Genomic DNA, 17,196 nt, shown 5'->3' with positions numbered 1-17,196 from the left:
GACATTTTTCTCTTATAAAGAGGTATGTTTTATATTCATACTTTCTTTTACAGAGGTCTACAAAAACAACCAGGCTTTCTTTTCCTTTTATGTATGCACTTATATATGTTTATGTACAGGAGGTACCAAAAAAAGACAGTACATGACAAATGTATGTATTAGGTAAAGAGGTACATAAAAAGATACACATTACATACAGCGTACAAATTGTACCGAGGTTCTGTTCTCGGGAGCATGTATATAACATCCTATCAGAACGTATAAGCACGTACACAAGCAGTGACTCTGCGGCTTTATCTGAAAACCAAAGGCTCTTTAAGAGGTCACGTTTTTAACTCTCTTTTAAATCGAGGTAGTTCAGATAGAACGACTATCTTATACGGGGTTTTTCCCGGTGTCTTTTACCGAGGTTTTGGGAGGTAAAATGACGGGAATTTAAGCCAACTCTCATTCCAATAGGTTTTTCTTATATTCAGGGCCGCGATTATAAACGGCTATCTTCAGCGGTATATACTGAGGCGGTATAAACTTATATCGATATTTATGTACGAAAGTGTGTATATTTTTATGAAAATTCAAAGTATCTTCGTTGATAACCGGTAATTCAACACGTTTAGAGAAAAAAGTTTAAACATACTCTATTTTTCATACAAAAAACTTCATTTTACTTTGTAGATAAAATTGAAGATAAATTTTAACTTTCCACCAGAATACGTATCCAGGGCCTCGATTATAATAGAATTCGAACAAAGTTATCTTCGACTGTCTATAAAGAAAAACCAATAATTGTGTACAAAAATGAGTATATTTGCATGAAAATTTAAAGTATCTTTGTGAGTATCCTATAATTGAACATGATTAGAAGAAAAAATTGTATGTATATTCTGCTTTTTATACAGAAAGCCTAATTCAACTTCGTTGATATGATTTAAAATAGGTTATAACATAACATCCCATTGTAATCGGGGCCCAGGTATCTTATATCCGTTCAACTGTATTGTTAAATGCTCTATTTTATGTAGATTCTTTGGAACTAAATATGTATTCGTAAGATAAACAAACCATCACGCCGGTTTCCTTGAGGATAACCAGAGAGCTCTTTGCATACAGACCTCGCTTGATGATGATTCCGACTTATAACATATCCAATTTATAAATAAATACATGCATAAAATTAAATCGATTTTTCTCGACTTTTTCTACCCTATCCCACCCTGATCTTTCATTTTCTTCTACGAGAGTAGAAAACCAATCATCTAATCACGTCATCCCCTTTAAAAATCCCGAAATCACGCGTAAAGCGCTTAAATCAAAACAGGAAAATGCTCAGACACAAAATTGCCTTTCTCCTGAAACCAGATTCAGAAAAACACGACGCAATTCCAAATACGCTAGATTTTTCAGAAATTTCTTCAGAAGGGAACTGTTTTTCAATCAAAGTTACCCCTAAATAATTTACCATCTATTGGAAACTTTTTTCGATGTTTTTTTTTGTGACAATTAATGATTTATTTTTAAAAATTAGTAAAGAATATGTCATTAAAAGTACTATACTTCGCTAGAAACTTCTCTTTGCCATATTTCTGGAAGTAAACTATTACCATCTAGATTGAACGTCTCATTTTTTCAGGTTATCCACGAATCGAGTCATATTTTGGCATCTTCATAAGAATAAAAGCGCTGCTCAACCAGGCCATGAGTCATCGATCCAAACATGTGATAATCGGAAGGGCAATGTCTGGTAAATATGGCGGGCGGGGTAGGACTTCCCATTTGAGCGTTTCCAAGTATGTTTTAACTGGCCTTGCAACATTTGGTCGAGCGTTGTCATGCTGTAAAATTACTTTGTCGTAAATCTCCCAGTATTGCGGCCATTTTCCCTTCCATTTTTGGCTCAAACGTATCTATTGTAGTCGATAACAATTTCTTGTGATGGTTTCATTGGGTTTGAGCTCCTCAAGCATCATCCCTAAATGGTTGTATTTTATTTTAATTTCAGATACTATAGAAATGTACATAAAAATAACAGGTATTTAACTGTGACATTGAAAGCATCTACCACATACCCAAATTCATTTTAAAGACTTAATGTTTTTTTTCGGATTTGCTCATACAAGCAAGAATTTTATTTTCGTTACGAATTGATTAAATTTCTTCCTTTACTGTCCTAAGTCAGTAAGAAAAAGAGCGAACAAATATTTATATTTACAACTTTCAATGTTCCTTTCACTGCGCTCTAAACCCCTCCCTCCTTCTCATCGTCTACAAGGTAGGGACAAGGGAAAGTATAAATAAAATAAATAAACAAATTCATCACATAGTTCAAACCCATTTATGTAGACAGTGATAAGAAACGTTAGTATCTACTCTTTGGAGCACCAGAGCCGCGATTATAAACGGCCATCTTCTTCGGTATATACGAAGACGGTATAAACTGACATCGATATTTATGGACGAAAGTGAGTATATTTATTTTAAAAATTCTAAGTATCTTCGTCGACAACCGGTAATTGACCATGTTAAGAAAAAAAATCGTAAACGTCTTTTATTTTTTATACAGAAAACTTAATTTTACTTTGTAGATAAAATTGAAGATAAATTTTAACTCCCCATTAGAATACGTACCTAAAACGCCCTCAGGTAACCCTTAAAGCCGGTCACCGGTGGCGCACCCAAAAGCAGCAGACTTACCCAAAGACTGCTGGTTGCAAAACAACTTTTGCCACCACCCATAATTACTCAAACTGTAATTATTGATGAATGATTGATTTACTGTGACAAAATATTACTAAATAAATATTACTGTATTAAACAGACTCCATGAACTCGGCAATAGTTATTCCCACGTATCTGATATATTTAGTGTAGGGTATTGTTCCTATAGAACAAACGTTTTGAACTTTTTCAAAGATAGTAAATGTTAATTATATTTATTTATTCATGCATTTCATGATATAAACCGTTTTTTGTTCACTTTACCTAGCTATATGAAACAGTACTTATGATTTTTTGTTGTATTACTTAAGAATGTTTTATTATTTAATTTTGTTTTTTTACATTTATTCTTGTTTGTTTTAACTTTCTACTGAATATGCTGTATTATTTTCAAGTTAATTTTTTTAAATATAAATCTTGTACAATTTTTGGTTTATTTTTTTTTAATCTTGGGTATAAGGAAATTTATGTTTTCAAAAAAAAATAATATACAAAGTCAAATATGTTAGTATTATTTTTTTTTGTAAAAAGCTGAATGTTTCCGTCCGTTTATGTGAATAAAATAAAAATGAACTGAATGAGTCCGTAAAAAAACAATTTCTGTAAATCAAGATTAAAAATCCGTGCCCGGACGAAGCCATCGCCATATTCGCCACGCGTATGACGTAGCATGCGGAATACACACACACACACACACAAATTCACCCTTACATACATACATATAAGTAGACACTTCATCTGAATGCCAGTGTATTGTACATTCATAGTATTGGTAGCTCGTAATACTAACCAATTTGCAGGAATTTCCGCGGAGGATAATTTTAAATTGCCAATTTTCTTGTGGCGCTCGTTTCCTCCTCTCTGGCGGCAAATCTCGCGATACAAATGACGTTTGGAATAGGTAAATACTCGTCTACACATTTAGCGACCGCCATGTTTGTATCCCGTAATAAGTATTGCCAGTTTTGAAGAATTTGCATACGCGATGCGAATTTTCACAATTAGTCAGTTCGGTGCCACAGGAAATTGAATAGAAAAATGTTTTCTTTGACGCGGTAAAAATTAAGGCATTTTATTGTACGGCAAAGTTTCTCCAAAATGTACGATAAAATTCATATTTAAACAATTATTTTATTTTATTCAGAAAACATACAGTCATACATAATCAGTATTAAAAACAACAATTTTTTAACATAAAAAGACCAATTTAGTTTTTATAAATTATGCAAAAGATGTATACATTAAATGTGACAAAAAAATAAATAAATAAGAAATTCATGTGAGAAAATAATAATTGTTAACATTTGCGTTTTCCATGGAGGTTATGATTGGTAAAAAATTAGAATAAATAAAAATACCGAATGCACACTCCGAGCAATAAGAAGAACTTATTCTTATTCTTAGAGGGGGGGGGGGGTCAGTGCTATTCACGTTCCTGACGTCACTGCGTCTTGTAAAGATCTATTGTGACGGGTCCCCGTAAATAGTTCTCGCTCTGCAAGCCCAGGTTTATAAGAGCCTGGCTACTATGTGGAAGGCGAGAGTATAAATTTTGCCGAATCTCCCCCTCCAACCCCAGGTCTACAAAGAGCCTGGCTACTGTCTGGAAGGCAAGAGATTACATTTTGCTCAATCTCCCCCTCCAAGCATAGATCCGTAAAGTATCGGGCTATTAGGTAGGGGGCGAGCTATTATATATTCTCAGGTTTAACCAGTGGTCCCCCGAAGATAAGGCTCCTTGGGAGAGGCACTTACTTTATGGTTATTCATTAAAATAAAATGAATATGAAACAACTCTTTTTTAATCACTTATTTTTTAACAAATCACAACAGGAATGGAGAATACCTTAAATAAGATAATATAGAAGTCTAGCCATTTACAGGGCTTATGAACTATCATTGGCTTGTTAAAGTGGCCACTTTACACACTGTGTAACATACAGCATTTTGCTTATGTTTGGACATCCATATTTCTTCAATTCTTCCATCTGTTGATTTTAGTGAAGTTAAAGAGCTGAAACCTTTATTGTTGTGAATAGATTTATTTAACTGAATTATTTCACTTACTAGGCAACGCCTGAAAACAATTTTTAAACTTCTTCTTGGACCAGTTGGTTTTATTATTTGAGTTTGTCCAAATGTTTGTAGACAAAAGACTGGATTTCACCCCCCCCCGGGAGTCATTAAGATTAACAACTTACAACAGGGATGGAGAATACCTTCAAGAAGGGAATATGACAGTTTAGGCATTTACAGGGCTTACGAACTGTCATTGTCTGGTTTAAATGGCCACTTTACACACTGTGTAACATTCACCATTATGCCTATGTTTCAACATCCGTATTTCTCTTTTTCTTCCGACCTGTTTCAAAGCTACACAAGCTTCTATCTCAAGGCAAACTTAACGAATGAGTTATATGTTATTTTATTTTTACAGCGATTACTAAATATTACATCGATACATATGGAGCTAATAAGTCAAGCTTTTTTGTAATGTTCTTCTTTTAAAAATGGGAAGAGTGAAGTGAGATGGATACGATCGTAAAAACTAAACAGGAGTGGACTTAAGGAAATAATGTATATTTACTTATTTTTATTTCTTTTAATGAATCCCTTTTTTAATCTCTAAGATTTCCAAGCTATATAACAAATATTTCTTAGTTTTTTTTTTCAAAATTTCTTATAAATCCAAAAATTATCAATTTTTTTTAACCATGTTCCTAGAATTGGGGGTTTTAATTTTTCTTTATCCAAAAACTTTATATTGTATTTTTTGCGTTTAAAAAAAAACTGATTTTTTTAATACTATGATTTTTTCTTCAAATAAATCTAAACAATAAAAACATGTAAAACATAATATTTCAAAAGCAATAAAAAGGGGATCTTAGAGTAACTTTTGCGTTTTTTTAAAAAACATTGACGTAATTCAGTGGTTAATTCAACTGTCTGGATTTCTGCATCTACGGATAATGTTTGGCACACAGAAATCCGAATAATTTGAGTTTTACTGTATTTTTTCCAATTTACTGTTTTATCCCATGTTAATTATTACGAATTAACACGATTAGTAAAATGTTACTTAATTTAAATTAATAAATACATGTTTGTAAGTCCATCTGTCTATCATTGTTCCATAATTAAAAGAGATAAATAATCAAATAAATAATTTATTCATCCCATTACGCGCCCAATATGAAGATTCATACAAAAATAGTATTCTACTCAACTGCGACGCCGACGCGGGCAAAACTCGCAATATTATTTAATTCACCATGTTTATAGTGTTGGCAACACAGAACCAATGGAAGATTTCCCACCACTCGAACTAAGTACCTATCTGCAGATTTAGTATAGCTTGACACGCCACGTCTTACAATGAAATCAGTAAGACTAAGGATATTATACCCGCTAAAAAAAACATAGCTTGCTATAGATGATAACTGTGTTTTTCATCTGCGCGGACACATTAATTTACCAATTGTAAATATTATGCATTTAAATAGAATTAGGTTGTGGTCCTGTGACTGGTGTCGAGGACTCACGGATCACAATCTCATGGTTCCCCATTTTTCAATTGTCGAGACAGGTATCATTAAAATTAAAATTCAAATAATTGCTAACTGACTGAACTAAAATAAAATAGTAATTCTTGTCTCGATAAAGGCTCACTTAGTGAATCAAGCAACTAAGTTATTTTTTTTACTATTCAAATAAACGGCTCTTTGCAAGGAAAAAAAGAACTCTAAAAGTAAACAAATTTGTTATTTTTGTAAAATACGGTATATAAAAAATATTTATTACTAACGGTTTAACCAAAAGTTGACACGATTATGAATTAGATTTAAAAATAATTAGTGAAATTAAGATAAGACAATTTTTTAAATATTTTTATTTGAACCCTGGACACGGTTGAGTATTTTTATAAGTGGGCAATAACGTTAAAAATACAATATATATTTAGAGCGGATTTTTGCGATTCTAAAAGTATAAGTATAAATTTATTCAAAACGAGTTTACATTTGTAATGTTTGGGTTTAAAAATTAGCACGTCCAAAACGGCTCGCGGTTGGTATCACGCCATTTTGACGTCACGCGTTATGACCGCCGACTGCGTTTCTAATAAACATCGCGTTCAAGTTTGGCCATTTGTCCCACAGGGCGCGAAACGTTTCGTTTTCGAGTAATTCAACATATGCATTTTTGAATCCTTATTAGAAAAAGTATCCGATGTCGCACGAAAAAATTATGAATACCGTTTCCATTGCGACGTTTTGCTTGTTTCAAAATAAATATACTCAAAAGACTTGAAAAGACCCTATTGAGTTGGACGAGCTATACTCACTCGTTCGCTAATTTGAATTTCAAGTTGGTATTATTTGACTACAAAGCGAGTTGTGTACCAACTTGAGATTGGTGCGTAATTACTGACAATAAATTTGATATATAAAATGGTGACTCAAGACATCGATAATATAATGGGCAATTTAAAATTTCATCACCTTTGTTGTACTTACTTTCAATTTTTATAATCAAAGTTATTGGAATAATATTTAATTTGATAATGGATTTAAATTGACTGTTAATTGGTTGGGCGTTTATGTAGTATCCGTTAACTTTTAATTTAACATAAGAAAAAACGTTTTTTACCATTCGTGTTATATTTGCAATATGGTCAAAATGAAGAATGCCACTATCCGACACATGTTCTGTATCCGAACGTATGAAAAATACAGTTCTGTGTGTGAATTAGAACCAGAATCCCTGGACGGGTGTTTTCGATTGCAGTGCCCAATGCATCACTGGGTGCAAAAAGGGATATGATATGAAGGAGATACCATAACCAGCTATTCTTACAAATTGATAAATGTTTCGTTATTTCGTTCACTAGAAACATAAATAAAATTATTTTCCATTATGAAATTAAGGGTAATTGTATTGTCCGGAAAATCGAGCTGAGAGATTTGGGTGTGATTATGGATGAAAAACTCTTATTTGATTCCCATATTCAGGCGTCTATAAATAAGGCTTACAGAAATCTGGGCTTTATTATACGCACCACTCGACCATTCAAAACAACCGCATCCCTCAAAATCTTATATAATGCATAATACGTTCGCAGCCATCTTGAGTTTGCATATGTTGTTTGGAATCCTCGATATACAATTTATATATCACAACTAGATAAAATACAGAATAGATTCCTTAAACTTCTGGATCGTAAATCTATTACATATTTTGACTCGTGTGAAGACTCTTCTCCCTTTCATAGTTTAACTTCCCTTACTAAACGTAGAAGCATTTCTGATCTGTCTTTCTTCTTCAAAATTTTAAACAATTTTATCGATAGTCCATATCTCTTGGAGCGTATTTCAATCAATTGTCCCGTAAAATCAACACGACAAGTTAATTTTTTTATAATTCATTTCCCAAAAAAAAATATGTTCAAAACTCGTTTATTTATCGTAGCTGCTCCAAATTTAATTTACTTTGTCCCCGTTTAGATATTTTTAATAGAAAAATTTTTGTGACTTAAAAAAAAAACTTTTTGAATCACTGTAAAATAAAATATTTGTCAGTGTGTAATAAGTTTATGTTCCTTTAATTATGTTTATTTTATTATAATTTCAAAATGTTGAATTGGTCAACTATATTATGAAAATCCCTCTCCTCCACTCTATTTCCTCATCCCTTAACCTTCTTACAAGCTCTTTTTTTATCTCATGTCTTATGTAATATATTATTTTTCTGTTTACTGTGTAACATGTTCTCTCATTATAGTTGTGAAAAACTTTAACTGGCTGTATGTACTATTTTTTATATTTTGTATTCTTATATAACAACTGTTGTTTTTCCTTAATAAATAAAAATAAAAATAAAATAAAATACAGTTTTATTGCAAATAAGCGTAATAAAAAGAATGTAAATACCTGATTCGTCTAAATATCTCGATTGCTGCTTCAGAAGCGGTAAAAGTGGAGGTCCGTAGTATCGTCCATCTCCTGTAAAATGAACATATTTTAGTAAAAAGTTTGCTTTGTTGAATAAAGAATGTATGTGATTTGGAAACGGGATTAAGGGTCTGGTCTTATTGAATAAGGAACAGCACCTATTAGATAATCGCTTTCCTATGGAATAATTGGATTGGGGGGGGGGGAACTTACAACAATCATATTAAACCATTAGAAACTGTTCAAAAATTTATATTAAAAATAATGCTTCACAAAAATCGCACTTTCCCCTCTTTCCAATTGTTCCAAAAAGCTAAATTTTTAGATCTAAGACAAATATATTGTTTTCAATGTTTAAAATATATATTTAAGAACCAAAATTTATTTACAAGTAATTCAAATAGATCAAGTCAAAGAAGGAATCGTGTGTTAGAAATACCACATTGTACAACGAGGGTCGCACGGACACATGCATATTTTATTGGCCGAAATTTTTTTTATTCTTTTTTTACTGATAATATTTCGTTGATCCCAAACTTTCATAATTTGCCTTATTTAAAAAAACATGCACTATCCTGGATTTAAACTAAAGATATGAAGTCTTTTTTTCAATGATTTATTTTTTGTTGCCCTTTGGTAATAAGGAATATTTTCGTGTTTTTTTTAAAAAAAAATATTTCCTTTTTTAATTACTATAAAAAAATTACCATATTTTCTTTTACCGAATATTTTATTTTTTCTTTCTTATGTTACACAAAAATATTATAACTGTCCATTATTTATTATCGAAGCAAAAATTCATTAACATTTTCTTGTAAACCCACGAACAGGCCATGTCTTTGTGGAATTTTTTGTTTACTATTTTTCTTTTAATATGTATTTCATTGCTATTTAATTATGCTTTTTTTAATACTCTGTTTTATTATTATGTTTATTGTAAAAAAACAAAAACCATAAATAAAAAATAAAAAATAAAAAAAATGTTTATCGCTAGAGTCAAAATTAGCCGTTCACAATAGTCCTCGTGTCGACCCTGATGAGTGGAAGCGAAGTATGGACTATGAATAACAGGGATGAAAGTAGGCTGAATGCTGAAAAAATACGATCTTTCAGGCGAACATGGACAAAAGAGTATGGTTTACTTATAAACCCATCTAAAACACAAATTATGTTTTCTGGTAGTCAAAGATTGCTTAGTAAACTGGACGTTTCTTCAGTCAATCCTCTTAATGTCAATGGTACCAATATTCAATACAGGAAATCCGTAAAAAATCTAGGAGTTCTAATCGATAAATATCTATGCTGGCGAGCTCATACTAATGAATTAAGCCGCAAAATATTTTTCAGTCTACACTCACTTAGAAGGCTGCAAAAATTCTTGCCCTTTAATACTAAATGCACTCTTGTACAAGCATTACTACTACCCATTCTAGATTACGCTGATGTTTCCACGACTGATTTAAGCTGTGAGCAACTCGGTAAACTTGAACGACTTTAGAATACAAGCATAAGGTACATTTTTGGTCTTAAGAAATATGACCACATTTCTGATTATCGTAGACAACATAAATGGCTCAAAAATAGACAGCGGAGAGACAATCACTCGCTCTCACCTCTGTTCAATGTACTTCATATTGGTAAAATAAACCAAAGTAGGGAAGAAAATGCCGAACACTCCTCTAGTGGAACGGAAGGCCTGCTGACTGCTGCCAACAGGCCGGCTTCTCCTGAAGAGTTTTAAGTGATATCGTTTTAAGTGATTTGAGCAAATGCTAAGAAGTTCTTGATTAGCCCACATTAGTGTATCCCTCCTGATCTCAACAGTTTAGATAAATTTAAAGAAATTTAATTGCAGAAAAATCCACTTTTTTATATATAAACCTTGTATATTATAAGCAAGGTAAATAATAAAGCAACTCCTATATTAAAAAAAATAAAAAAATGTACTTCATAGTCCTAACGCTCCTATATACCTGCGCGAAAAATTTCCACGCTTATCAGTTCATGATTAACCTCTTCGATCTAATTCTCAAGGCACTCTCTCAATACCCATCCACAATTCCTCTTTCTTCTCTAACTCATTTAGTGTCCATGCGGCTCAACTGTGGAATCATCTCCCATCCACCATCAAAGATGCTACTACATTATCTCTGTTCAAATCATGTCTGAAGAAACATCTTCTTTCTCTTCCTTAGTCTCTCCTCCTTTCCTTTTTCCTCTTTTTTCCTTTTTCTAATTGAGTAATAGTTTTGATTTAAGGTAATTTATAAACAAATACGTTTATTAATATTTTTATACATCTTTTGCTTTTTAATCTTTATTTTCTATTGAATATGTCATGTAACTTGAATGATAAAAATAAAACTATAATTTTATTGGTTGGTTGGAGGAAATTGCCATTTGGCAATAAACCTATGTACAAATAACATTATGTACAAAAAGTTAAATAAATAAAAATGAGTGGTAAAACTATGTACGATGGATGCATGAATGTCGAGATCCGTACATTACAAAAGGCTGAGATAAGCATTATCAACAAAATCAAGAAAAGAGCTCTGCGTTGGTTTGGACTTGTAGAGCGAATGGACAGCGAAAAAACGTCCAAAAAGATTTACGATGCGAATATTGATGGATGCATAAATATAGGAAGACAGATAAAGACGTGACATGACTAAATCCAACAAATACTTAAACTAGAGGCGTGTATGAGAAGATGAATGAATGTAGAGACACCGAGATCTGTATGCAAAGACAGAGTGATACGGCGTTCTATCTTCTCTGCCTACTCTTACGGGGAAACAGCGTGATGGTTTCGTACGATTGCAATTATGTATCTGGTCTTATTTAACAAGAAACAGTACGTAGAGAACAAACGCGATTATGAATTTGGTCTTATTAAACAAGAAACATACCACCAAAAACGGAAAATTAGTTATTGATGCCAAATGCATCATAAAACCAAATGCAGGTACACATTATTATTTGTTCAAAACTTCAAGCACAAAGAACAAGTACTTTGGCGGACTTATTGCTGAAAGCAATATATTCCAGCCAACCAAAAAACAGACTGGTCAAAAGAAGAGACTGGTCTAAATTTTGTACTAAAAATCCATAAACATATATTTAAAAAATACATGTATTTTTGTTTGTTTGACATTTATGTGTTAAAATTGATGAAAAACTTTATCAATTAAAAATAACATCCGTTTTTTTAAATTGGGAGTTAAGGCTTGCACATTAATATTAACATTAATTAAAAAAATGACATTTTGTTTTACAAATTAAATTATGAGGAATGTGGGATCAGATAATAAGTTTGGAAGGAGTGAAAAAGAGGAAGCAAGGAAAGAAAAAAGAATAAAAATAACTCAATAATTATCCAAGAAAAAAAAAAGTAAATTATAATGTACGAAAGCAATTATGTGTCTCTTCTTATTGAAAATTTTTATGTTTGACGTGATTTGCTGTCTCTTTTTTCTTTTAATTGTTAAGGCAACAGTACAGCAGGGGCGAATCGTGTATAGAAGCGATTATGCGCAGCTTACCATTATATTTGACTATTCATCGTAATGAGAATATCTTATACTGACTGAATTCAATGTGTTATTTTTTATAAACTTTTATATAAGTTATGTGTTAAGTCAATGAATAATATAGCCACACAAAATAGTATATCACGAAATGACGTCGTTGAGTTGATTTCATAGATGAGAGTTGGTATAGAACCACAGAAAAAAAACAATTTATTTTAAACTCGTATATCACTTACATTACATAATTGAACCATGAGCTATACGTAATGCTCGCATGCAATCATTTTGAGTGTTGTTTTTTGTCAAGAGAGGTTTACTTACACATCACAAAAAATCCAATTTTTTGAAAAACCTAATTTTATTATTGATTAGTTTCACCAGGAATCGAACCTGGAACCTCCCGGTGTAATTCACACGTCTTATCCATTAAAACTTTGGGACTGCCAATCATTTGTCGGGTCTTATTGAACAAGAACAGTACATAAACGCGGTCTTGTGACTGGTCTTATTGAACTACAAACAGTATTTAAATCAATAAAGGTCTCCCCAAATGGTCCAGTTTCTAGTGCAAATAATAATACACAAGCTTAACACGTTAGTAGACGCAATTATCAACCCTTCCCTGGGGTACTCGAGTACCCCCCCACCCACGCCGACCAAAACAACCAATTTATACCGAAACTAACTGCACAATATAATTTATTAACCGACCTAATGTCTCCAAATTAAATGTTCAAATTGTAGTCTGAGTTGTACCTATTTTTGGTGTAGCCTCTTTTCAGTGGCTCTCAAAACATTTTCATGGTTGAAAATATGTTAAAATTATTACAAATTTTATTATTTGTCTTGTATTTTTTTCCTGGGAATTCTTAACAAAATGCAAAAATGCGTTTATTTTTGCAGAAAACGTACATTAAAAAAGTCAACTAAATAAATCACCAAGCTGTAAAATAAGTAAGCAAAATTGTGCTAAGATTTTTTTTTAAACTCAATATTATAATAATAAAAATGCGTATATAGTTTTTATCCACTTTTATTTATAAATTTTTATCAGTGACCGGGTTTCTTCGTGCCTGACGTCAGACTGGTGTCGGCCACGACGAAACCCGGTCACTGGTAAAAATTTATAAATAAAAGTGGAATAAAACTGTGTACGTATTTTTATTGTTATAATAAAAATGCTGTTCCACCAAGAAATGACAGGAGAAAAAATTAATATATTTAAGGTCAATGTAACCAGCGTCATAGCTAGGGGCTGGCCCAGCGTTGGCAGCCCTAACCGTTTTTCGGTAGATCTACTGAATTTAATCGAAATTCTACCGAATTTAAAACATTCTCGTTTTTACTACCGATTTTTTTTTTCATTTTATTCATCCCCAATATATGCAATCCACTTAGTAATGAATAAACTGAATACTCACTTTTTTCTGTTTTCTCAGAAAGCTACTTTTTCTGCGATCTGTTTTTTATTGTGAATATTACTTATTTTTTATTTTATTTTATTTTTATTTACTAAGGAAAAACAACAGTTGTTAAATAAGAATACAAAATATAAAAAATAAAATATAGTACATTCATCCAGTTAAAGTTTTTCACAAATATAATGAGAAGACATGTTACACAGTAAAGAGAAAAATAATATATTATGTAAGACATTAGAAACAGCTCGTAAGAAGGTTAAGGGATGAGGAAATAGAGTGGAGGAGAGGGATTTTCATAATATAGTTGACCAATTCAATATTTTAATATTTAAATAAAATTAAAGGAACATGAATTTATTATAAATGATAGTTAAATAAGAATTTATATATTTTTAAAAATGAATAGAGAATAATTTTTTTAATTTTAAATTAAATCTATGAATCATTATTCCGGCGCATAAAAATAATAATCTTCTATCCTTCGGTAATACATAATACATAGGTTGCGTTCATTGGTTAGTATTATCAAATAGTGATTTCCGATTATTTTCACATTTAGTGAATTAAAATTATGTAATTTCTCTTCATTTTTCATAGTTTCTATTTTATTAAGTGGAATGTCAGCAGATCACTTAGTAGTTATGAAACGTTTTTGTCACCTGTAACTATTTTCTGCTCAAATTTAATAACCTATTTTAGCGGTTAGAAGTTATTATTTAAGCATTACGCTTAACATTACGATAAACGCTAAAATTCACGTAAGTTATCGTGATCTCACTGGAAATGGAACCGGAACTCCCCGTTTGCCAGGCAAGCGACATTTATTAGTCCAAGGGGGCCGCTATTTGGTTTGACTTTTTTAAAATCCGCTTACATATTTGACGAAATTTTGTAATGAAAAAAAGGGTAAGAAAATTTTAAATCATCCCCTTCACCCTTCGCCAACGCCCCTTGGACAATGAATCTACCGATTTAATTTTCTGTATCTACCGATTTTCGCATGATGGAGGTTAGCAACGCTGGGCTTAACAAGAAATTTTCAAGCAAGGCAAATAAAGATTTTAATAATCTTATAATGTTATCGTGTATTACGTGTAAAATAAACAAATAATTAAATTGATCCTGGATACGCTACGATTGGAGTACCAAAAAAGTGTCCTATGCACCACTGCGTGCAGATAGATAAATGATAATAATAATTAAAAAATAATAACAAAGTTTTGAGTTTGTCTATAAACATTTATAGAAACTCAAAATATTGTTGATTCAACCAATTGGTCCAAGAACAGGCATTAATGTATTTATTTTTTCAGGCAATGCTAAGTATGTGAAATCATTTATTCAGATAAAAACAAACTACATAAATTAAGGTTTAAGCTCTTTACCTTCACTAAAGTCAACAGATGAATGAATCGAAGAAATATGAATGTTTAAACATAGGCATAATTATGAATGTTACACAGTGCGTAAAGTGACTACTTAAACCAGCCAATAACCATATCCCTTTACAAAAATATTTCTCATCTCTGTTGTAATATGTTAAAAAGATATTCCCAATATTGAACGATACAATTAACAATGTTTTAGTACATCCAAAGGTTTGTAGACAAGCTGGATTTCCTTCCCAGGGAGTTGTTAAGGTCTTAATTCTTTGTGACAGAGAGTTGCCTAGTAAATGATATAATTCAGCCAGATTAATCTCACATATTTGAATAAAGGTTTCAGCTCTTTAACTTTAGAAAATCGATAGATGGCAGAGTTCAGGCAATATAGATGTTTAAATAATGGCCGCACGGTGAATGTAACGCGGTGTGTAAAGTGGTCACTTAAACCAGCCAACGACAGGTCATAAACCCTTTAAATCCCCTCCGCAAAAATGTTTTCCCTTTCTGTTGCAACTAATTTAGATAAAAAAAAAAAAAATTTATCGTTCAATATTGAGAATCCCCTAAACATTCCATTGAGTTCCCGGGGGTATGAGCAAACCCCACGCGAATACTCCGGGTTAATCGAAATTTAACTTTTTCACATATTACTGGGATTAGTGTTCCAGTATTGCCGCCGTACCCTCCGAAGGGTTGATAATTTATCGCTAAGTATGTGACTCACTGTATGGGTGAATTCTGCCCCAACCTGTCACGAGGGGCTTAATGTGGTGTGAGACACTCACGATTAGCATATAAGACCCGTAAATTGAATTACAGATTTTCAAACGCGTGTCCGGACGGACGAAGAATACAGATCAGGGTATGACTTAGAACCAAAACCCTGGATGAGTGTTCTCAACTCGATGGCTACTCTCAGAAAAAAATCCTGAAAAGGGAATTTGGATGGAGGTAAGTCTGACTCGTAGTAAAGTAGTTGGCGCGTTCACCTACCAATCTTGAGGTCCAGGGCCTCGATTATGATGGGAAGATAAAGACGTCATACCTTTCCTTCCTCTATAAATTTCCTCTAGCGATTATAAAAATATACTACCAACCCCCCAACTTTAAGTTTTGGGTAGGTACATCGATATGAATCAAGGGGAAGCGTACGTCACGGTACACATATCTACGCTCTAAAATGACATAGATTCAGTATGACGTCATAGTTGAAGATAAAAGTATCCCGACCGACTACAAAGGTATGGTACCGATACCCCCCACCATCAAGTTTTGATGTAAGTACATTATTTTATACCGACGAGTCTAGAACCCCTCGATACGTTTATCTACGCATTAACAGTGTCAAAAATTTTGTTCCACCGAGCAATTTTTCCTTTAATTATGATTTATTAAAAATTTTAATCGTTTTGAGTTTGGCACTTTTTTTCTTAAAAGCCTATTAAAAATATGAGAGAGAAATAAGTAAGTTATGAACTCGAATTAAATTCCGACATAACTGTCACTTTAGTAAAACGAACTCCTAGATGTGGAAATAATATCACTTGGTTCTCTCCTATTAACATACATATAAGAGTATTTAGGCGTCAGACACAGATTATATGCGTCAGAAAGTTACCACTCTAAAAAAATCATTTAGTTATTATATTTTTTCCATCTGTTTTACTATCTTTCCGAGTGCATGTATCGAGACGTTATAGGAGCCGGCTTTGTAGTCAATCGATAGATACATACAGACGATCGTTAAGTGTACTGTCTAGGTGATTTCCAAAAGCCATGCCAAATTCATGTTCAAGCGAGCATTTTTTGCTTAAATTGGGATTTATTGGAGTTTATAATCGCTTTGAAGTGAGCACTTTTTATTACAGAAGCCTATTTAAACTATAAATGAGAACTATTTTAAATGTTAATGACGTAAGGAACGCGGACTAATTGTTTGCAATCATTCCATTGGCTTGTTTCGGTCATATGATGTCGATATGACAAGTAGGTAGAACATACCAAGGTAAGATACAGATAGTGCAGAAGTTAAGTATACCGTCTCGATATATACAGATGAAGATAGCGTTCATAATCGAGGCACTGGGTTCGATTACTGGCAGGGTGGACGTTATTAGGACTAACAATAGACAGACTATTGACATGGACAACTCACATCAATAATGTAATTAAAAAATAGCAACATTATCGAGTC

At 32.3% G+C, this 17,196-nt stretch overlaps 1 protein-coding gene across 2 annotated transcripts in view; it reads right to left on the bottom strand.

Moving 5' to 3' along the window:
* The window catches only part of LOC148285126 (visual system homeobox 1-like), a 241,576-nt gene that overhangs the window by 140,119 nt on the left and 84,261 nt on the right, over nt 1-17,196 (bottom strand). For both annotated transcript variants that reach the window (XM_088229945.1, XM_088229935.1), the window contains exon 4: nt 8,643-8,714. In XM_088229945.1, coding sequence (XP_088086071.1) covers nt 8,643-8,714 — 72 coding nt within the window. The remainder of the gene's footprint in view (nt 1-8,642; nt 8,715-17,196) is intronic.

This window comes from Micrasema longulum, unplaced genomic scaffold (assembly GCF_059751315.1).
Source record: "Micrasema longulum isolate JH-2025_06_02 unplaced genomic scaffold, ASM5975131v1 h1tg000057l, whole genome shotgun sequence".
Classification (NCBI taxonomy): Eukaryota; Metazoa; Arthropoda; class Insecta; order Trichoptera; family Brachycentridae; genus Micrasema; species Micrasema longulum.
This window is presented reverse-complemented; position numbering and strand designations above follow the sequence as displayed.